This window comes from Pygocentrus nattereri, chromosome 20 (genome assembly GCF_015220715.1).
Source record: "Pygocentrus nattereri isolate fPygNat1 chromosome 20, fPygNat1.pri, whole genome shotgun sequence".
NCBI lineage: Eukaryota > Metazoa > Chordata > Actinopteri > Characiformes > Serrasalmidae > Pygocentrus > Pygocentrus nattereri.
This window is the reverse complement of record NC_051230.1, coordinates 25,814,310-25,837,852: the sequence shown is the minus strand read 5'-3', so window position 1 is coordinate 25,837,852 and position 23,543 is coordinate 25,814,310. Positions and strand designations below refer to the sequence as shown.

The 23,543-nt window shown below is 37.2% G+C and overlaps 1 protein-coding gene across 5 annotated transcripts in view; it reads right to left on the bottom strand.

The window, feature by feature from the left end:
- The window catches only part of rph3ab (rabphilin 3A homolog (mouse), b), a 60,070-nt gene that overhangs the window by 18,298 nt on the left and 18,229 nt on the right, over positions 1–23,543 (bottom strand). For 2 of the 5 annotated variants that reach the window (XM_037531727.1, XM_037531726.1), the window contains exons 2-7: positions 14,609–14,747; positions 11,306–11,476; positions 9,214–9,340; positions 3,483–3,566; positions 3,087–3,255; positions 1,949–1,993 (exon numbers count right to left, since the gene is read on the bottom strand). In XM_037531727.1, the coding sequence (XP_037387624.1) occupies positions 1,949–1,993; positions 3,087–3,255; positions 3,483–3,566; positions 9,214–9,340; positions 11,306–11,454 (574 nt within the window). In that variant the 5' untranslated portion in view covers positions 11,455–11,476; positions 14,609–14,747. The remainder of the gene's footprint in view (positions 1–1,948; positions 1,994–3,086; positions 3,256–3,482; positions 3,567–9,213; positions 9,341–11,305; positions 11,477–14,608; positions 14,748–23,543) is intronic. The other 3 variants (XM_037531730.1, XM_037531729.1, XM_037531728.1) reach the window with 2 other exon arrangements.

Below are 23,543 nucleotides of genomic sequence, written 5' to 3'. Positions count from 1 at the left end.
TGCTCCAACATGGAGAATGTGCTCCAATGCCAATTAAGGTTGGCTTTACAAACAGCACAACTGACAACCTTTTTTTTGAGGATTTTTTTCTTGAGGCTCTCCATTAAGCGGTAATGTCAAAACATTCCTACTGAGCGCAAGAAAGACACAATATGACATTACCAACTAATCGACTATTAAATTAGTTGCCAAATAATTAGGTCATTTGATCATTACCCGATCCAACTAATCAGCTCATTAGCAAGCCCTTTATAACTTGAAGTGGGTGTGCTGCAACAGGGAAAACACTAATATGTGCAGGACAGGGAGTGTTTTAGGACCATGGCTGGAAACCTGTGCTCTACACCAAAGATTCTTAATCCTGTTTTTGGGAATGTGCTGCTCTCTTTGCTTTGACCTAATCCCTGCCCCAAAACACATAATCCAGCTCATCAGCTAATTATCAAGCCATCAGACACATGGATCTCCACCGTAAAATCTAACTGCACATCTTAATGAAAGAATTAAGTTAACACAAGTGAAATGCAACAGAAAGTTTGAATAACTTAATCTGAAAATTTTAAATTAACTCAAAATGAATTGCAGATATAGTAACTCAGTCATTTTTAGAAAGATAATTTTTTAGCATATTTTAATTAACTTTATCCAAATATATTACATTAAATATTTTTATTTAAGCAAATACATTGTTCATTTGTAAAAGAACATTTTGCAACATACATCTAGGGTATCAAAATATTTCACATATTATATGAGGTTTATGAATTTGTCAGGTTTAGTCATTGCCAGTTCCCCCTTAGATGATAGCTACCAATGCAGGATAGGGAGGGCTCACAATTCCTTCCCCTGATTTACTTGAAGCCAGCCACAGAGTATTTCTTGAGCTGCTGCTCACACCATGTCGCAGGGGTTGAAGGGAGAGCAGTAATTGTCCAATTCTGGTATGTTACCTAGCAGAGGGTATTTATTTAAAATCAAACTGAATGATGATTTTCCAATGAATTGGAATTGTACCATTCAGAACCACCACCTGTAATCAAATAACTAATACATGTGATGTAAATACATACAATATAAAACAATTAAACAATAACTAAGTAATAATACCTGGGCCTCATTCTCCAATATCTTCCTAGGTTTGTTTATAAAGGTGTTTTAAGACAGGTCTTAATAAGAGGACTACGTCACAAATTCCAAATAAGAAAACATTGGTGAATGTCAGAATCTTCGTAACAATGGTGTGAGTGGGTTTTAAAGAAGAAGTTATCAAGAACGGTTGGTGAATAAGGCCCAATGTGTTCAGAACGTACTCCACTAGACAGACATTTTTGTTCAGTGCTTTATCTAATGCTAACTATTCCCACTATTCTTGTGTACCCCAAACACTATGCACCCTGAAAGAGAATGGTCTTCCAGTTTTCAATAATCAAGACTCAAGGCCCTCTTCATGTACCATTATGCTATATGAATAGACTTTTCTCCAGAGCATTGGATAAGCTTGTCAATCTTGTTTCTCTTTCAGTTGTATGGAACTAAATTAAAACTAGGAAATATCATGGGGCTGGGACATCTACATGTGAACAGGCCACTGTATCTGAGACTAGTCTGTCTCAGAGTATTCTGAAAAACAGGCATAAGCCAAGACAATGAGAAAACAGGAGTGAGCAGCAGCGCTGGGTTTCATGTGTGGGAGAACTAAAAAATGAGTAACTACCTCCCTGTGTTTAGGAGTCTTTTCAAACCAGCCTTCAAAGCTCAACAGTTTACACTGTTATCTGGAGACTAAACACAGTGGAAATGTAGCTAAACTGTCGAACAAAGCAAAAACTCTTTGTAGATTTCCTCAATATTAAAATCCTGTGGGTCACAGAAGCCTTTGTGGTCATTTGTGTAGGCAGTAAGCTGCAAAAAAGGTTGGTATCCTTTCATATAATGTTATTACTCTTACCTGTTGGCTGCATCTCTGGACAAGCTGACTGACTCTCCACCAGATCTGCGTGGTAATGAGAACATAAAGCTTTTATAATGTAGTAAATGCACAACATGCTCACACACAAGTAAAGCATCATTGTATATTTTATCTAGTCAAATACAATATATGAACAAATGTATTGGGATGCATCTCTTAATCATTGAATTCAGGTGTTTCATTCAGTCCCGTTGCCACAGGTATATAAAATCAAGCATCTAGCTATTTAGTCTGCCTTTACAAACATTTGAAAGAGCTCATTGAATTTGAGTGTGGTACTGTAATAGGATGCCACTGTTACAACAAGTCAATTAATGAAATTTCTTCCCTTGTAGATATTCCACTATCAGCTGTGAGTGGTAGTATTGAAAAGTGAAAGTGTTTAGGTACCACAACAATTCAGACCATGTTACAGAGCAGGGTCACCACAGAGCATAGATCCCTGACCTCAACCCAGTAAAAAAACCTTTGGGATGAACTAGAAAGTAAAGAGCTAGCCAGGCCCTTTCATTCAACATCAGTTTCTTACAAATGCTCTCCTGGATGATTGGACAAAGATTCTCACAGATACACACCAAAATCTTGTAGAAAGTACCACTAGAGGGGGGTAGAAGCTGTTATAGCTGGACAAACTCCCTTTTCATGCCAATGGATTTAGAACGGGATGTCATAAAAGCAACCGTAGGTGTCCCAATACTTTTGTCCATCTGGTGTATGTTTATCAAATTGAGCTTTATCAAACTTAATTCAGTCTATCTTGTTTAGAGCTAACATTCAGTGGGAGCCTAATTAACCTAAACATAATTGCTGGCAGTTAAACATCACAAGTATCTTTAGTTTGCCTTTACGTACTTGTATGATATTTGGCACAATTTATCATGAAATTACTCTATCTATAAATTAATTAAGTATTTAATCTCATTCAAAAACTGTTAAATGTGTTTGTACAATATTTTTTGTCCTTTTTTTTACTGTACATAAGTAAATGCTCATTAATGATTACAAATTCCAAAATTACTATTATTGAGAAGTCTAAGCTTCACAAATATTGACAAAGTTTTCAAAGAATACAGTTAATATACACTAATACATATTGTGTTAATATTATTTTAATTACCATTAGCCTGTGGTTGTGGCTGGGCAGCAGCTACAGATGCATCAAGTGTAGCCTGGTTCTCAGCAGCCTTTTGGAAATTAGGCTCTTTGGATTTGGAAATGGGCATAGGTGAAGGTAGAAACTGCTTAGGTAGGCCCTTAAAGAACCAAGCCCCAGATCGCTTCCATACCTTAGGAAGAAACACGAAATAAACAAAATATGGTAATGCCTCACATTAACGCTGAAAAGCAACAATTACTTGCTCTATTTGTTCTTTATATAACAGCTATATCAGCATAGAGAGTGTAGCCTCTTATGTAAACCACATTCTATAAAGGCCATTTATGTCCTAAACCTTGTTCATTCCAAAAACCTTTATCCTAATTATGCAACCTGGTCATCAAGTCTGTCTCTCACCTCTCGCTGTTCATTACAGATCTTGCAGAGCCATACGGACCGTGGACGGCTGTTATTTTGCACGCCACACTTGGTGCACATGTTCTAGAAAAAGACACATTTCACTGAAAAGCATAATTTGGAAGACTCATCATTGCAATGCCAATGTCACAACTTCATCAATGCCTTCTGTCTTACTCAGGCGCCTCCAGCCTACTGTCCACCGGATCTGCCTGGTTGCCTCCCAGTCATTACCATTTCGTCCAGTTTTGCACTATTGACTCAGGCACTACCATTGTTATACATCTTCTGGTCTGTTTGTTGCTTTTAAAATATCTCAGTATTTCAGTGTCTCTGTCCCCCTCTTTCTATAGGTGGAGTTGTGATGTTATTTCACAATAACACACTCACTCTCATGTTCTATTGCTTAAAAAAAGCTGTGCTGATTGATTCTAACAAACTGTTGTAAGTCAGTTTTAACAGTAAATTACATGTATAACAGTTTTTTCACCCTTTAACCCTGAAGGTCAGCACACAGACTGCTGGTTACCCAGCAACGCTGATAACAATCTCACCTAGCTAGTTGCTAATGAAATGGCAAAAAGAAAGGTTTAAGACGAACATTGATCAATTGGAGTGTCAAACACTAAAAAGTTGCGAAGCATCAGCTTCTCATTCCTTCGGACACCTCAGGCACCAATTAAGGTGGAACGGTAAAAATTTGAACAGGAGGATGGCGATTGAGAAGCTGACTTCAGTTTCGCAAAAGGTAAAACATTAAAAGACATTTTACAAAAACTGTTCTACTTTTGTGGAAAGGTTTCCTGTTGGAGTTGTAAGAAAAGCAGCTACAGCTGAGCTAAAGCTTAAAATAGAGCAAAGTAAGTCTGCATTTTTTATCTACATTATATTCTTAGCCTATACTAGTGCATTAGCACATGTGGCTCCCAAAGTGGATAGATTTTTGTCAAAACTTGACAAAATGGGTCTTCTTAACATTTGGGTTGTCAGCCCCTGGCCTAGTGTAGGTTCTTAGTTTTTTCTTTCTGTTCTGTTTTGGTAGTTTGGCTAGACTTCAAAAACAGTACAGCTCAGCTCTGAGGTAAGGTTAGCTTAGCCCCTATACTGGTGTGTTGTGCTGCTAGTTTGTCTGTTTGTGCTTGTAAGTCCTACACCATTATCTGTTGTCTGAAACTTGTTTTTTTTTTTTTTTTCAGACCATTTATATGTAATATATGTGAGCCTGTCCTAGGTAGTTTTCCTGTGTTTATAAATCTTTGGCTATTTTTATATTTGTGGGTTAGCACATTCTGCTCTAGACTGTTTTCTGAAGGTGCTTAATAAAGTCTTATCAGCACATACACTAAACTTCTTGACTACTGTGATAAAGATAGCTATTAACACATTCACCACATTTCTAGTGGTCAGGAAAGGATTATATGCACTATTGACTACAGAACAACATGCACAATTTTGAGCAGGTAGCGTTGATGCTAGAAAGGTTTTGGGGCTAGAAAAGTGCAAGTAACAATTTTTTTGTGTAGATCAAGTTTGTAAGGCTAATGACCGCTAAATAAGCCTTATATGACAAATGAAATGCATAATTAATAATAATAATAATAATAAGTTACATTTATATTGTACCTTTCACAAACCCAAGGTCGCTTCACATAGCATGGGGAAAAGAAACAACTAAGCAGTGGAGAAGGAAGAAAAACCCTCATTAAAAAGAACATTTGTTAAGTAAGATAAAGGCTTTTTCAAACACGCAGTAGATTTTTAAAATTGCTTTTGTCAACTTTATTGTCAGGTTGACATAACACTGTTGTGAAGTATGTCATATTAGCATGTTATAACAACTGACTTGGCAGTTCAGTGCATTTTTGGTCAGACATGTAATAATTATGTTACACAACTTAACAGGTGAGAGAGGCTGCAAAATCAAAACAGTTATATTGTGAAGGCTTTTAATGCAGATGATCTGTTAGGACAGATTTATATTTTTTTTCTCTGACCCTTAAGTATCATACTTTTAAATATGATATATGTATCATGCTAATAATAATAGTAATAATAATAATTATTATTATTATTAATATTATTATTATATTTATATTGCACTTTTCATGCCGGTGGCAGCTCAAAGTGCATTACAGACAGGTGATAAAACATAGTTATAAAAGAGATCATTAGTATTTAATTAGAATCAGAAGAAAATTAAAGAGATTAAATTACAAGATAAACACCACAAGACATTCAGTTTTAATTAAATGGTCATTTAAATAGATACGTTTTTAGGTGCTTCTTAGAAGTGAGCACTGAGTTTGACTGTCTAATAAAAGGTGGAATTGAGTTTCGCCAGTTTAAAAGCATAATAACTGAAAGAGGCCTCCCCATGTTTACTGGATTTAACAGAGGGTATTTGTAGAAGGCCACTATCTGCAGATCTTATGTGATTACATGCTGGAACATAAACAGACAGACAATCTGTGATGCAAGCAGGTGCTAGGTTGTTTTGAGCTCAAAGACTAGAAGCAGAACCTTGAAATCTATCCTGAAGGAGACAAACAGGCAGTGCAGTTCTTTCAAAACGGGAGTGGTGTGATCTCTCATTTTTGTTTTTGTTAGGATGCTTCGTTTTGTATGAGTTGTAAGGGATGTATAGTTTTCTTAGGAAATACAGCAGGAAGAGCATTACAGTAGTCAAGTCTGCTTGTAAAAAATGCATGACCAAGTTAATCTGCATCACTCTGAGGGAGAAAAGGCCGAACTTAGCAATATTTCTCAAATTATAAAAAGCTACTTCAGTGACTGTGTTTACATTCGGGGTAAAACAGAGATCAGAGTCTAAGATCAGACCAAGGTTTCATACTTCAGGTATGGTACAACCCCAATTCCAATGAAGTTGGGACGTTGTGTGAAACATAAATAAAAACAGAATACGATGACTTGCAAATGCTTTTCAACCTATATTTAATTGAATACACTACAGAGACAAGATATCTAACGTTCAAACGGATAAACTTTATTGTTTGTTGCAAATATTCGTTCATTTTGAATTTGATGCCTGCAACACGTTCCAAAGAAGTTGGGACAGGGGCATGTTTACCACTGTGTTACATCACCTTTCCCTTTAACAACACTCAATAAGCGTTTGGGAACTGAGGACACTAATTGTTGAAGCTTTGTAGGTGGAATTCTTTCCCATTCTTGCTTGATGTAAACTTCAGTTGCTCAAAAGTCCGAGGTCTCCGTTGTCGTATTTTGCGCTTCATAATGTGTCACGCATTTTCAATGGGAGACAGGTCTGGACTGCAGGCAGGCCAGTCTAGTACCCGCACTCTTTTACTATGAAGCCACGCTGTTGTAACGTGCAGAATGTGGCTTGGCGTTGTCTTGCTGAAATAAGCAGGACGTCCCTGAAAAAGACGTTGCTTGGATGGCAGCATATGTTGCTCCAAAACCTGTATGTACCTTTCAGCATTAATGGTGCCTTCACAGTTGTGCAAGTTACCCATGCCATGGGCACTAACACACCCCCATACCATCAGAAATGCTGGCTTTTGAACTTTGCACTGATAACAATCCAGTCAGTCCTTTTTCTCTTCGGCCCAGAGGACACGACGTCCATGATTTCCAAAAACTTGAAATTTGAAATGCTTTTCCACTTTGCGTCAGTCCATCTCAGATGAACTCGGGCCCAGAAAAGCCGGCGGTGTTTCTGGGTATTGTTGATACAGTGAGGAAAATAAGTATTTCAACACCCTGTGACTTTGCAAGTTCTCCCACTTAGAAATCATGGAGTGCTCTGAAATTTTCGTCTTAGGTGCATGTCCACTGTGAAAGACATAATCTAAAAAAAAGTCCGGAAATCACAATGTATGATTTCCAGAGAACTTGCAAAGTCACAGGGTGTTCAAATACTTATTTTCCTCACTGTATATGGTTTTCACTTTGCATGGCAGAGTTTTAACACTTGCACTTGTAGATGGAGCGACGACCTGTGTTCACTGACAATGGTTTTCTGTTCCTGTGTTCCTGAGCCCGTGTGGGAATATCTGTTACAAAACGATGTTGGTTTTTAATGCAGTGCCGCCTGAGGGATCGAAGGTCACGGGCATTCAATGTTGTTTTTCTGCCTTGCCGCTTACTTTCAGAGATTTCTCTAGATTCTCTGAATCTTTTGATGATATTATGGACTGTAGATGATGAAATCCTTAAATTCCTTGCAATTGCACGTTGAGTAACGTTGTTCTTAAACTGTTGGACTATTTTCTTACGCAGTTGTTCACAAAGTGGTGAACCTCATCCCATCCTTGCGTGAACGACTGAGCCTTTCAGGGATGCTCCCTTTATACCCAATCATGAAACTCACCTGTTTCCAATTAACCCATTCACCTGTGGAATGTTCCAAACAGGTGTTTTTTCAGCATTCCTCAACTTTCCCAGTCTTTTGTAGCCCCTGTCCCAACTTCTGTGGAATGTGTTGCAGGTATCAAATTCAAAATGAGTGAATATTTGCAAAAAACAATAAAGTTTATCTGTTTGAACATTAAATATCTTGTCTTTGTAGCGTATTCAATTGAATATAGGTTAAAAAGGATTTGCAAATCATCGTATTCTGTTTTTATTTATGTTTTACACAACGTCCCAACTTCACTGGAATTGGGGTTGTACATGAAGCTAAAGAACCAAGTTTCTCATAAACTATTTTCCTCTGAATTTCTCTACCAATGATCAGTAATTCAGATTCAGTTTTTTCATGATTGTTGGATTCTTATTAAGCCCTATAGCAATGCCATAGCAATGTACTGATGGAATTCTATATTTTTCACTGGTCCTTAAGTAAAATGAACCTTGGGACTTGGGTTCGAAATTTTGTTAGGATTAAAATGTCCAGTATAGTATTCACTTCATATTGACAAATGCAGCCTTTTTTACAACTGCTGCTTATTGGAATAAGCCTTTATAAATGTTCATGTAGGTTTATGTTAGTGGTCATGAAAAGCTTATGTAACTGTCATGTAGCCTTATGAACTTTACAGCAAAATCTTACCAAAGTCCATTAACCTTCTTTATCCTTCTGTTGGATGTCACTAATGGTATGCAATGTAAACAGATACAAAAAGCATGCATTTACATTTTTTTCACCAATGTTTCTATGGAAGATGACTTTGGACTGAGTTTCAATCAGTCCAAAAACTGGGAATGCTGATATTTTTAATACAGTTTCAATTTTTCATTTAAAATAGTCCACATTGCAAACATGCAGACTGCTTTGTTAAAGGCAATTGAAAAGCAGATTACATTGTGTCTTGCAATTGACAATACAGGCCTTTTGGTATTGTACTTGGGTCATGTTTCTACAATGCAAATAAAAAGGAATGCAGGCAAGACCATACAAGAATGTATGCTGTAAGGGGCCAGCTAAGAATGGTGCAGTTCTTGGCCATATAAGTCACAGGTTTACTGCATATTGCAATTTAAAGTTCAGCATGACATGCTGACATTTATATTTCTCTTTAGCTAGAAATCTATTATTTCTGACTATAACGGAATGTAAATATAAACAGGGCATGCTAAACAATATCTTACCTAGTTGTTGTTTTCTCATTTGATTTTACAAAACTTTATATTCGAATGGTGATGACTGGGTGATTACTACATTTTATATGACATAAAAACAACAAAAAACACACAAGACTTTTTTTAGATGAAACCAATGCAAGATCACAATAAGAAACCAGTTTACCTTTTTGCAATCTTCACAGACTACAGACTTCCCAAGGGAGCCTAGCTGCTCCCCACACAACAAGCAGCGAGACAACCCATCTCCACACACAGTCTTCTTCATATTATCCAGACGATTCATCAGACGCCTACCACATACAGAAGGTATGAAAGCATATTTAAATCATTTGTTCATTAAAGTTTGAGCATGAATGTTACCTTGAACATCTCTGTCCAATAGAAACCTACTTTGAGTATCACAACTAGTTCTATCTATGGCCAATGTCTTACTGGGTAGAAATGGGCCAGAACACAATGGAAACCCTGTTCCAGGAGCAAAAATTGTGAAGGAATAACCTTATGACTCAAGTTCTGAAAATCTTTAACTGTTTCCATAGGAAAACGTTGTATAGTTGTTTTACTGAGTTCTAGTGTGGGAATGAATTAAAGTGTCTGGTGAACACACCTCAAGCCTTCAGCCTACTGAGCCAATGGAAGGCAAGGTCTGCCCATGTGCATGTGGAGTGTTTTTATTGTGAAAATAACCAAGAAACTCACAATCAGAAAGAAAAGACATTGTCTGCTTTATAATAAAACTTGGTGACATTCATTTGGATATCAGATCTGCTTGATGTAAATTAATACTTTTTTGTAGATTCATGTGTGTTTTTTTTTTGTTAAAAATCTCTGTCAGGGAGCACAGTTTAAAATCCATTCTAAATTGGCATGTTAGCAAATATATTTCAAATAGAAGATATTGACTGACACTGCTACTCAGTCTGCTGATGTCAGCCATTCATTACAAGCTAGCCAGGTGTCTAAATATTAGCAGTCACAATCTAGATCACATCATGAAAAACATATTTTGCAAAGTTTGCAAATTACTGTCTGTTATGTGTCTTGTTAACAGTTATTTCAATGAAAGTCAGTAAAATGTCAGTACATTTTAGAAGACACTTTTTTCCTGTTGTATGTGCTTTTTTCATTTTTGTCCATCTTCATTTATAATCAATTAAGCAAAGTTAGACAGATTCAGAAAAATAGACAGATTTTTTTCATTTTTCCTGGCTATTCTTTTCCTGTTTCCATGGAAATGTTCCTGCTCTCTACAGTAATGGTCAAAGATTTAATCCTTTAAATGGCCAGAGCCCCCTGGTAGGCCCTGAGTTTTATTACACACATCTATAACCTAAGAATAACAATAACTAGTTTGCTTTGAAGTCCCTGTATTTACAGAATTAAAAGCCTTAGTTTGTAATAGGCTTGGGATTTCAAGTGGTACATTTGCAACTAAACTGTTTTGTGTTGGTGAATTCTCAGTATTATTTCAAAGCACTAATGATGCCAAAAATACTATTGGCCACAAATGTATTGTTTTAATTCTTTCAGCTTTTTGTGAAAATATTTTTGTCAAACATTTTCAGTACAAAAATAACACACAAACCGAAATAAAAAAGGCACAATTAAATAAAAATAAATTCAACTACACTAGGGCCTGTCCCAAACTATAAAAAAGTCAGCTGCCACAGACTAAGTGACCATAGTATCAGCCTTTGCTTGTTTCAATCTGGTAGTGTCCTACTCCAGTACCATGACATCCATAAAATGGCAAGAATGTAGACCTTAAGCGCACCCTCGGTTCTGTATGTAATTTCAAAATTGCTTTCTTCACAGCTGTCAGAGAAGCCATAACTATTTTCTTTTGTCTGGGTTGTTTCTTTTGTCTGGGTTTTTATTTTTATGTTCTTCACAGAAAGGAAGGCCAAGAAATCAGGCGTTGACATAACAATAAATCGCTTCATTTTTTATTTTGGTACTCATTGAAAATGTGTCCCACAGACCCAAACACCATACGGGGGTTAGGTATTGAAATATCTCAGAGAAGAAAGAAGGATATTAGGGCAGATCTACTTCTAAAGGAGAAGAGAGCAGAGAAGCTGTCATTTTCCATCTGTTCTTTCAGCTTTTACAAAAAAAGGTCAGAGACCCCTGATGTGAAATAGTGATGTTAAGCTTCAAAAATCAGCCAAGATTTCAGTTCTTACAATAACATTTTAATGATGGACATGCACTAGATCTGATTCATTCTGTCATGTCACACTCTCATCTCTTACCCAATTCGTTCCTGCTCCATGGCTTCCATCTTCTCAGCTCGAGCAATTACAGAGTTAATAATCTCTTTCTCTTCATCAGTCAGCTCTGGACCAGGGCCAGGCCCAGACTGTGAATGTATACCCCTTGTGCCTGTCATTGCATCTGTCATGATGATCAATCCAGTGGAATCTCTAAAGTATTTTAAAACAATATAAGGAAAAATGTTAATTGTCAATTAACATAAGCTGTATGATATCATGCTGTTCACAATGTCAAAGAAGCAGAAAATGTAATGTCAGGGTTCAGGTCTTAAAAAGGTTTGAACAGAGGGTGTATAAACTCTGTGAATTTGATCAAATAGCATCTCGTGAATTTTCATCTTTACTCATTGGTTACACACATTTCTCAGAACATTACAATGAAACCAATGAATGAAACCAAATCTAAACCAAATAATATATTTAGAATCACAAATACACAGAAAACAGTAAGATACTGTGCTGCAAAACAAGAAGCACTCGTTGGTAATGCAAAAATATACATATGCCCACAACACATATTTTGGAGTGCAGAAATACAATGTTACAATATGTATACTGTACCTAAGCATTATCTTCTTGCTTACATAGGATTTGCCACAATATCCCATTTACAGGACAACTGGCAGAACAGAACAGACTGACTCATCCCTCTTATGGCTACTGTGTGATACTGTATCTTCACATGCTCCAAGCAGAGCCTCAAGAGTTTATGTTGGTCAAAATGCTGGCTTACACGTTCAGTGTAAGTCTCCATAAAGTGTTTCTCTTTTTGTTCACATGAAGTTAATACATCATGGACAAATGGTTACAAATACGGTCTTTCAAAATGAAAGACCTCAAGGATGGTACACATCCACCATATCCACAGCCACCATATCTCAGACTCACAAAACTGACAAAAAAATAAACTGAAATAAAGACACAGCAGAGAGTCTAAACATTATATGGAACTTTATGAGAACTTTCACACACTGAGTTTGCAACTCAGTTTGAGCCATGTTTGAATTAATTTTGGAGATGCTAACACCACCCATGAGTGCAAACAATGCTGCATTTTCGGCATTTGAAAAATTGCAACTGGTGTGCGGTATATTTTCAGTTAATTACATGATCTAATTAACTTACTCTTGTCAGAAAATACTGCACAAATAAATTATGTGTGGGGTGTAAAGGCTTTTAGGCTTCACATGAAGAGAAAACAAGTAACTACCGCTTTAAAGCCAAACAAACGATGCTGTCAATTGGATGCTAAATAAATATACATCTAAACCTATTGAAATATTGAAATCGAATTTCCTCAGCATGTCACTGGTAACTGCCAAACAACACCAGCTAACTCATTAAATGTTTGGTTATTTTGTAGTGTTGTTTTATTATAAAACCTAGCAAAATTTTCAGGCTACAATGATTATTGTATTATATGTGTTTGCATGTTAAATGATCTGGTTGAATCTTGTGGGCTGTGGAAGCTTTTAATGTCAGTTGTGTGAACCGCAGGTTAGACAAGATTGGGAACATCTGTTCTAAATTTATCAAAAGTTTGTTTTTAAGGATGGTTTTACACACCAAGTGGAACTGTACACTGTACAATTCAAGATTCTTTCAAGATTGCTGTGGCTTGCTAGTATACCAGATAAAGCAATGCGTTTAGAAGAATCACTGTCACAAATAAAAAAATATTACAATAACTGCAGCTAGTGGCTTTTTATCACAACAGAGCCACCTATCTCTGTATAAAAGCGACCAGGCTTCAACAGCTATCCACTAGATATGATATGGTTGCACACCTCTTGGGGCTTAGGGACATGTGAGCAAATCCATAATTAATGTGATTTGCTGATGAGTACAGTATATGGAGCATATGAGACTATCAACAATGTGCTTTTTGCATATGGTAAGGTGTAGTGTTACATTACATACTGTTGTTACTGCTAGAGCTCCAAATTATGCACTGCAACCTAGTTACAGTACCCAGCTGAGCAGTCTTTGTGACTGAAGCACTGCTTATGCCTCTCCACTTAGTTATTCAGGTTTTTCCTTGTATTTGCAATCCATCTGTATCCTCCATCCACATTTTGTCAAGTCATAGGTCTATTTACACTACTTTGTGCAGTATTGAGCAATTTCCCAACTGCCAAGCCAGCCATTACATTTATTAGGATTCATGTCCTTATTATGGCCTTTTTAGTGCTACCTGCTCAAAAAATGCAAATGCAGCCTTTATGCATGCCGTCTTGAATATGGCCATTTTCAAACATCTGAAAACAAAGCCTCAATAAAGCTTGGTGATTTACTTGGTGAATAACATACACTCAACAGCCACTTTATTAGGTACACCTTGCTAGAAAAAGGTTGAACCCCCCCTTTTGTTTTCAGAACTGCCTTAATTCTTCGTGGCAGACTTTCAACAAGGTGTTGGAAACGTTCCTCAAAGATTCTGTTTATTTGAGTTACTATTGCCTTTCTATCATCTCAAACCAGTCTGTCCATTCTCCTCTGACCTCTCACATCAACAAGGCATTATCATCCACACAACTGCCGCTCACTGGATATTTTCTCTTTTTTGGACCATTCCAGCCCGTCTGGCACCAACAGCCATGCCACATTCAAAGTCACTTAAATCACCTTTCTTCCACCTTTCTTTGCACTCAGCAAGTTTTCTTGACCACCTCTACATGCCTAAATGCATTGAGTTGCGGCCATGTGATTGGCTGATTAGTTATTTGTGTTAACAAGCAACTGTACCTAATAAAGTGGCCGGTGAGTGTAGGTATTACATCTTCCATTAAAAATTCAATAAATAATAACTTCATTGAAATAATAACTCAGGTGGTAGCAAAAGTACCTTTCCAAAAAAACAGCTTAAGCTGAAGAACAAAGTGTCAGGTAAAAACTGCAGTCAAATCTGTTCAGCTTTATACTTCTTTTTTTGATGCATACTTAATTTAAAATAATGTAACATACATCAAAATCAGATGTGTGACCAATCACAAAGCAGTACTGATGTGACATAATGAAATTAAACACAAAAAAGGAACTAGCAACTAAATATTACTAAATAAAAAGTAATAAACATAAAACATAGATTAATTTCCACACAAATACACTTGCATAGAGATAAAAGTATTATAATTTAAATATACTCCATCTAAACTGTACTTAAGTTCAAGTAGTTCAGTGAATGTAGCTCGTTACTACCAATTTCTGCACTTCCATTAAGTAGATCTGGGTGCAGAAACACACTGGCATTGTAACATGGAGTAGAAAAACAATTGTACATACTGTGATACCAGTGGCAGGTATACCTATGCAATAAAGACCACCTCCTTTTCCTTTGGGGCTAGGTGTGCAAAGGCTTGGCTAGAACGTCTCTGTAGTTCTTTAATATTGATGATTATTTGGGTTTTTTGAGGTCTTGTCACTAGAAATATAAAAAGAAAGAGAAGAAGACTGAGTGGAGGAGATGGAATGAGATGGTAAGCATAGATCACTTAGCTGTCTATGGAGTTGCTGAAAGAAAAGCAAGCTCTGAAGAACAATGGTAATGTAATGGCATGTTAGAGAAACAGAAGAACAGTGCAGGAATTGTAGACCTACTGCAAAGTATTGCTTTCTGGTAGGAGAAGCAAGACAGCAACACACACATCATACACGCATGCAAATATACAGTGATGTTCCCATGGTAATGCAACTTTAATTTTATTACAGAACCTTACAAGTTAAAACCAATGTAATACTGTAAAGAAATGCAAGGTATACTTCATTTTCAGAACATAAATGCAAGCTGTCTTTCCATCTTTTAATACAGAAATCTATACCCTTTAATTTTCTAATGCAGGATGAGAAGACTTATGCATAGTCATCAGTTGCAACTGGCCTAAAGTTCAAAGCCTCTGCTTTAGAAGAAACTCTTGGTATAGACACCCTTTAAGTAGATTTATTTAACTATTCTTTTTACAAAAGATGCTCAGAGTTATGCTCAGAATTACAACCTAATTTCATCTCTTGGGTGAATAGTAATAACCCAGAGTTAGAATAACACATCTTCGACCGTAAACAGTATATACCCCTTGTTCCAAATATAATAAATCTTAAAGATTTGCTTAATCAGATGCTACATTCAGTGCCAATGTATGTGTTCAACATATTGCTGCTTTTGAAATGAAACACGTCTACTTACAGTGGGTTCTTATGTAAACTCTTTTGATGAGCTTTTGATGATGATGTATTTAGAAGCACTTTATAACATTTTGGTTTATTTATTAATTTTGTTGGATTAACTTATAAGAATACAGATGTCAAGCACAGGAAGACAAAACCCAGTATGATGTGAATCTGAGCAAGACAAATGACTTGTTCTCACAGGCTAATCAATGTTTCATAAAAGACAATCCAGTTCTAAAATTATTAACAGAGATCCCATCTGTGGTTGGGGTAGTGTAGTGGTTAACACCTCTGCCTTCTATGCTGTAGAGTAGGGTTCAATCCCCCACCTGGGTAAGCACCCTACACTATACCAATAAGAGTCCTTGGGCAAGATTCCTAACACTACCTTCGCCTACTTGTGTACAATGATCAAACTCTAAGTCGCTTTGGATAAGAGTGTCAGCCAAATGCCATAAATGTAAATCCCATGTAATTTACTGAACCCAAAGTCTACATTTCTGATGTCTGTATATACACCAAGAATTAGTCGGTTCTACCACAATATAGTGTTCCACTAGAACTCCACAGATGCTTTTATGAAGATTAACAGAGTATTCAGTCCATCACTAACACTACAGTGCCAAGCCACACAGAAACAAGAGCACAAGGAAGAGAAGAAAGGAAATGAAAAGGAGATATTCGATTTATGCTGTCATTACCACCATCAATATCATTCTTCATTTGCTTCGGGGAAAGAATTGCTTTTCATAAAATATTAGCTAAAACCTACTAGATGAAAGCGAGCCTAAATGAACAGATTTGGCATTCAATTTTTTTTATTGCTTAATATTTTTAAATTTAATTAATCAACAAAGCTATTGAACATTCATATCCTTTTATATTGCATATTCTTTAGCTGCAATAAACACAATCAGATGCTTGTTAAATTCAAAAGCAGTCATGGCTGTGGAGAATTTTACTAGGTTCTTGAGCACAAATAACTTGTTTCAGGTGCTACAAACGTATCTTTAATTAGTTCCAGACATTAACTTTGTCATTACAAAACCTCTATCAATTTTACTTGAACTTCATATTATGTTTTGAACTGTATGTCTTGCTGTAAGACCAAACACTTAAATCAAAGGGAACCGAATTGTGAATTTCAGAGAGGTGTCAAGAAGGACACGGACCAATACTACAACAACATCTGTAAATCTGTATTGAAAATGAGAACAAACATGCATAGAGGATATTTGAGATCAAAAATACATTACAGAAACGAGTGAGTACACTAAGAGATGTCAATGGACAAATTAAGACAGATAAAAAAAAAATCAAAGAACAATGGAATGGATCTCTACAAAAATGTGCACAAATATAAGCAGGAAATAATACACTATTGCATATTAACTTAGAATTAATCTTTTTTTTGTTTACATTTGTTTCTGCTAACACAAACATGGACAAGTTTTAATTGAAGTTATTTCTCAGCTCTAGTTTATTTTTTTGCACTATTGAGTGTGGGGGTGGGGTTGAAAGGATGTAGGTGAAATTTGTAAACATCTCCAAACCTGTTTGCATGCTATATCGAATTCCTTTACTCAAAGAAATGTTTACCAGAAATAACAAAGCCTCTCTTATCAATAGTAAAATCTTCTTTTAGTAATGGTTACATGGCAAAAACTCTTCAATTAGCAATTAAACTTCTAACTAAGTAACCTAATTCAGATCCCTATCAATAATAAGCCTTAAATCTTAATGTTATATATATTAAATCTTCCCACAGAGAAAGCTGTGGTGCAATAACTAAGTTCCTACTTGCATAGAAATCACATGCATAAAAATTTTTTGTCTACACTAAGCCTCAGACAGCAATAACAAAATTGTAAATGATGTATTATTATTTTCTGACCAAGAAAATATATCTTTGCTGAGTACACACAAATAGTTCTTTCCTGGTTCATATATGTACTATCACCAAATATTGTTATCAGTAAACATACAAACAATTTCCAGTGCTATGGTGTTGACACACTGTTGTATATATTAGCCAAACCAGATGATAAATTTCAGCTTAATAAGATTGAGGATTGTGTAAAAGACATAAAAGACTGGATGTCAAATAACTTCAAGATATTGTTCTTCTTGGTCCAAAAGCTGCTAGAAAGAGCTTTGTAACAGTGTCATTTAATAACTTCTCAGTTGCATCAGGTCCATCTGTGAAATATCTTGCCACCATATTAGATCCCAGTCTATCTTTAGATGTACATTTAAGCAATATTACTAGGTTACTCGGTTCATATTTTAAATACTGACAAATTAAGAAATGCACTGTTTCTACAGAAACACTAGTTCATGCCTTCATTGCCCTACTATAAAGATGTTTCAGTAACAGTATTAACAAGCCTCAGCTAGTCCAGATTGCTACAGCCAGATTATCCTTCATTGATTGAGCCTCAGACACAGTTTAGGCTAAAAACCTACTGGTTTAGCCAAGCCTTTGGTAATTAGCTTTTCCCATTAGACAAGAGATCTTTTATAGAGCTTTACAGTAAAATGTCAGTGCTGTCATCCTGCTGCTCTGAGGTTTGTTGACAGTGGAGCAGAGGCACTGACATCTCAGGGAGCCTTCATGTATTTGTTACCTTTTGGCTCTCTCTTTCAATTAGCCCTTCTAGTTAATAGCTAGGCCTACAGGGGCATCGCTTGCACTGCCGCCACTAGTGCTAATAAGTCTGTGTGCAAACATAACACATCCCCCCAGCAGAAAGACAAACATGGTTTGTTGTCACAAAGTCCTTTAAGTGACCCAAGCACAAACAGATGTGAGCAGGTCAGGGGTAGGTGTTGTGCTAGGGCAGAGAGAGGCACAAAGCTGATGCAGCTGAGGCAACAAGGCATCTGAGACCTGTGCAGGGACTTTTCGAGACACAGTGCATCATGCCATGCTAAGGGCGTGGTGTGGATTGTGTCATCTACGATGCATATCACAGCTGTCCAGGCAGCTGGAGCACCATTGACTGGTATTGCTGAGAAAGCAGCAGCAAGATGCTGTCCCCATGTTCGCAACCTCAGAGTTATTTTTGACCCTACACTCTCTTTTGACATCCACATCAATTCCGTTGTTAAGACAGCATTTTTCCATCTTCGCAATATTTCTCGCCTCAGGCAATTTCTCAGTCAAGCTGATGTCGAAACCCTTGTGCATGCATTAGTGACATCACGGCTAGACTACTGCAATGTTCTCTTTTCTGGCCTCCCTGTCAAAACCCTGACTAGGCTGCTAGGATTGTCACCTTTTCAAAAAAGAATGACCACATCACCCCAGTTCTTCAGAGTCTTCACTGGTTGCCCATTACATTCCGTGTTCAGTACAAAGTTCTCCTTATAACATATAAAGCTCTGCACAGTCTGGCTCCTCAATACTTGGCAGAGCTTCTTCATCTTTATGTCCCATCATGTACTTTGAGATCACAAAATCTAGACCTTCTTCATGTTCTAAATCTAGACCTTCTTCATGTTCCTAAATTGGCTTCTATGGGTGGTCGATCATTTAATGTAGTAGCTTCCAAGTTATGGAATACACTCCTCCAGCCTATTGGGGATGCAACCTGTCTATCTTCATTCTTCATATCTTCATCTCTATTAAAGACTTACTTGTTTTCACTGTGTTACCTTTGTTCTGTTTATACTTGAATGTTTACCTGTATTGTCCTTTTGTTTAATGTGTTGTTATTTAATGTGTTGATGGTCTTTGAAAGCATCCTTGAGCATGGGAAAGGTGCTATATAAATATAACTGATGATGATGATGATGATGATGATCTTAGCAACATTGCAACAGACTCACTAGGCATTTGGTGACACTGCCTGAATATAAACCTTTGTGAGAGCATGTTCTGTGGAGCAGCGAAATGTTTGTTAAATTGTGTAGACTTTTGGCCAAACTAGAGGTTCTCCTTCTGGGTCCAAAAGATTAATTATCAGATTTAATTTTAAATCTTTGATCTCATTTGATCAACACATAGGCAGTATCACTAGGACAGCTTTTGTACATATTCGCAACATTGCCAAGATAAGAAATGCCTTATCCCTGCATGATGCAGAAACACGAGTACATGCCTTTGTTACTTCAAACCTAGACTATTGTAATGCACTACTAGATGCACTAGCAGGAATTTAAGCAAACTTCAACTAGTTAAAAATGCTACAGCCAGGGTCCTCACTAAAACTTGAAGATCTGATCATATCAGTCCAGTTCTGTCATCACTTCATTGGCTATGTTGATAACAAAATTCTTTTATTGACCTATAAAGCCCTAAATGGGCTCGCTCCTGAATACCTGCAAGACCTTATTTCCTATTACAAGCCACCACGATTACTCAGATCAAAGAGTGCCGACTTTTTATTAGTTCCTAGAATTCATAAGGCTGCAGCTGGGGGAAGAGCCTTTTCTTATAAAGCCCCCAAACTCTGGAATGATCTTCCAGAAAATTTTCGGGACTCTTCAAATCTAAGCTGAAAACTCAGTTTAGCTTTTGGTAGTTAATTGTTTGCCTTTAGATAAAGGCAGGAGAGCCAGGGGTCCATGGACACAGGGAATTATAGTAAACGTATACGCTGGTGCTGTCACCCCACCGCTCGCATGCGCTCACTCAGGTTTGTGGACAGTGGACCGGAGGGATGCCAAACTGTTTCAGAGTGCTGCCATGTCTGTGTGTCCTTCTGGTTCTCTCCTTTTAGTTAAGCTGTCATAGTCAGATCTACCGGAGTCATTAGCCACACTCTGGAAATGTTCACATTCTTGGTTTTACAGACACCCAAACAGAACAAAACTAATTCCATCTCCCTACCTTTTTCTGAGTAAACAACTGGCCACCTGTCTGGCTGGACACTGATGGATGACTGACTGTTTAGCTCTCCTGCTACCCGCTTCAGACCAGCCACCCACGCCCCAGCAACCGCCACCTGCCTTGGACTAGCTGCCCACCCTATATTGAAGTTTTCATGGACTCCTAGCTATTAATACTACTAATACTACTACTATTAATATTAGTAGTATAATAAATTTTTAGGTAGTCTGACCAGAGGAGGATGGGTCCCCCCTAGTGAGCATTGGTTCCTCCTAAGCTTTCCTCCTCAGCTCTGAGGGAGTTTTTCCTTGCCACTGTCACCCCTGGCTTGCTCACCTGGGGGTTTTTACATTCATGTTAAAACTTTGTCTTTACTGGAATTCTGTGAAGCTGCTTTGTAACAACATCAGTTGTAAAAAGCGCTATACAAATATATTTTATTTGATTTGATTGCTTTAAAGCGGCAGAATTCCTCTTCTTCTCAACTCAGCAAGTGAAATTTCTGAAATAGGTCAATGAGATTCTAAAATCAATGTTGGCTTTGTTTAATTAAACATTCATTGGTATTGTGACTGCATGTTGTTTGCAGAGAATGTATCATCTCAAAATATCTGAAGCTCGATCTGATGCTTAATTTTATATCATGTGTTTTTTTACTCTAGCCTTTACATTACAAGTTCAAACTAATCTCAGACGTAGGATTAAGAATGAAATCTTAAGGCAAAGACCTTGTGACTGAGACACATGAGTCTGAACTGAGTCAAAATAACAAAGCTAATTTTATTCATGTCATTATTGTCGATGAGTTATAACATATATTTAGTAATTATTTCAGAAGTAAATTATTATTTACAACAGTGATACACAAATCTAACCTTAGAAGCCCAAGCTCTGCTGTTTTGGTTTAACACATCTATGCATGATATTCAGCTAATTCCAATTCATCTAGTTTCTAAATCATCTATTAATTGCAGTAAGATACATCTTAAAGAAATTGGCTTCTGTGTAACCTTGAGACTAACAGATGAGAGATGAATCAAAAGAACAAATCCTCTTTGATTATGTCATGGGGTCCTTTGTCCTTTTATTACAAATGTTGGAAATTCGACAAGAAGAGTCAGGAGACTGGAGCATCGGCGTTGACTGGAGTTTATTTCCACATACAGAGTATGGGTACAGCTTGGTCGATCAACAGTCAATCAGCAGGATCAGGAGTCTAGTCTCATTCACGTGCATGCAGACGATCATGCATGGGCGCAGCTTGGTTATCAGTGTGTCACCAGTCTAGTCTGATCAGCAGTCCATTTTAGTTCGGTGAGCAGTCCAGTCTAACAAGAATATTTTGAAAGGACCTTATATACATTGAAAACTAAGGAGGGGGAAGGGGGGGTTGTAGATGGGGATATGAATAGAGATGTAAGGGGTAGAGATGAGGGGGGGTGAGAAGGTTGTGAGATGAAGGGTCATTTAAACATAAAAACAGAGATGGGAGAAAGGTGAGAGTGTGACAGTTATCACCACTTTGGCAAGCAAAAGACCATTTGCTAGAGCTCTACAAAGAACATGGTTGAGATTATAAGAAAATAACAGATACAGGAGAATAACATATGTTGAGGGAATTACATTAGAAAGGAAAATAACATACGGCGACAATATTTTCTCTCACAAATCAAGTCCATAAATTAAGTCTTTCTTTTTTAGAGCCTGCTTTTAGTGACTGGAGGGACGATAAAGAACTGTAAAGTAGATGTTGCCACCACAGTTTGCCCTAATTCATAGCTACTTGTACAAGGTTCACTGTTGGATTTAGTTTAGAAAATCTATATAGCGGTACAGTTGTTTATTATTAAGTGACCCTTATTAGTCCCACAAGGGGGAAATTTCACCTCCGCATTTAACCCATCCGTGAAGTGAAACACCACATACACGCTAGTGAGCGCACATACACACACACACACAATCACACACTAGGGGGCAGTGAGCACACTTGCCAGGAGCAGTGGGCAGCCCAATCTACAGCACCCGGGGAGCAGCTGGGGGTTAGGTGTCTTGCTCAAGGACACCTCAGTCATGTGCTGTCGGCTTTGGGGATCGAACCAGCAGCCTTCCGGTCACAAGGCTGGTTCCCTAACCTCCAGCCCATGACTGCCCCACTTCACTACATTCATCATTTAAATTTTGTTACAATTTCAGATGTAAATGACTATTTTACATTTTTGATATACAAAACTGGTTTCTGAGGTCATAGGACTCACATTTTGCATTTTTTTCTGCTATAGCACAGGAAAAGCTATTCCAGCCCATTAGCTAATCCAATTCATCCAGCTTCCAACTCCTCAGCTAATTACATTTAACAGTAAGACATAGCATCAAAGAAAGTGGGTTCAGCAAAAAAGGGGCAGGATGCTAAATTAAATCACTGTGTCTGATGTTTCTGAACCACTTTACTTTTTTCTTCCTCACTGCAAATGGAAAACATCACTCAGCACTTCTTAATTATTTATACACATCTTTGCGTCCACCCCCAAAGGACTACCTTATGCCTAGTCCATATGCAGTGTTTTTGGCTAGCTCTTTAAGGCATTGCGCTGCACTTTGATTACTGGCTCATTTGCCTTAGACCTTGCTATGCATACAAAGCAGATTCAAGTGCTGGCAGAAACAGGGGTGGGATGAGAATACAAATCATTGATTGGCAGAGTTTGTGTAGCATCACACAGACAGGGAGGGGCTTTGCTACTTGATTACTATAATCAATGTTAATTACTAGAGTAAGATGCTACAGCAAATAACCCTCAATGAATGCTAAAAATCATTAATGTTTCCCAAACAACCAGGTACAAGTACAATGACAAGAGTAATAGTATTTCCCCACATAGGCTACAATTCCCCTACTATTTTTGATACATTTCCTATTACCATTAGTGTCATTTTACCAAATTTTTAAATATTTAATCTTATTATGTATAAGAAGGGCACTTTAATGGATATGCAATTTCAGATGCTTGTTTTTCATCATTTCTGTGATTCAGTGCAGTTACTACTTGAAATAACCCTTTAACTCTGCACAGTTTCAAGTAATCCCACCTCTCACACACCAGAACCAGCTTCTCAACTAATTATCAAGCCCTCCTTAAGCAGGGTCAGGTGAAATAATTTAAATTGTGGCTCTTGATGAGGTGCTCCAGAGACTTGACCAGCTTTTGTTCTTAGTTACTG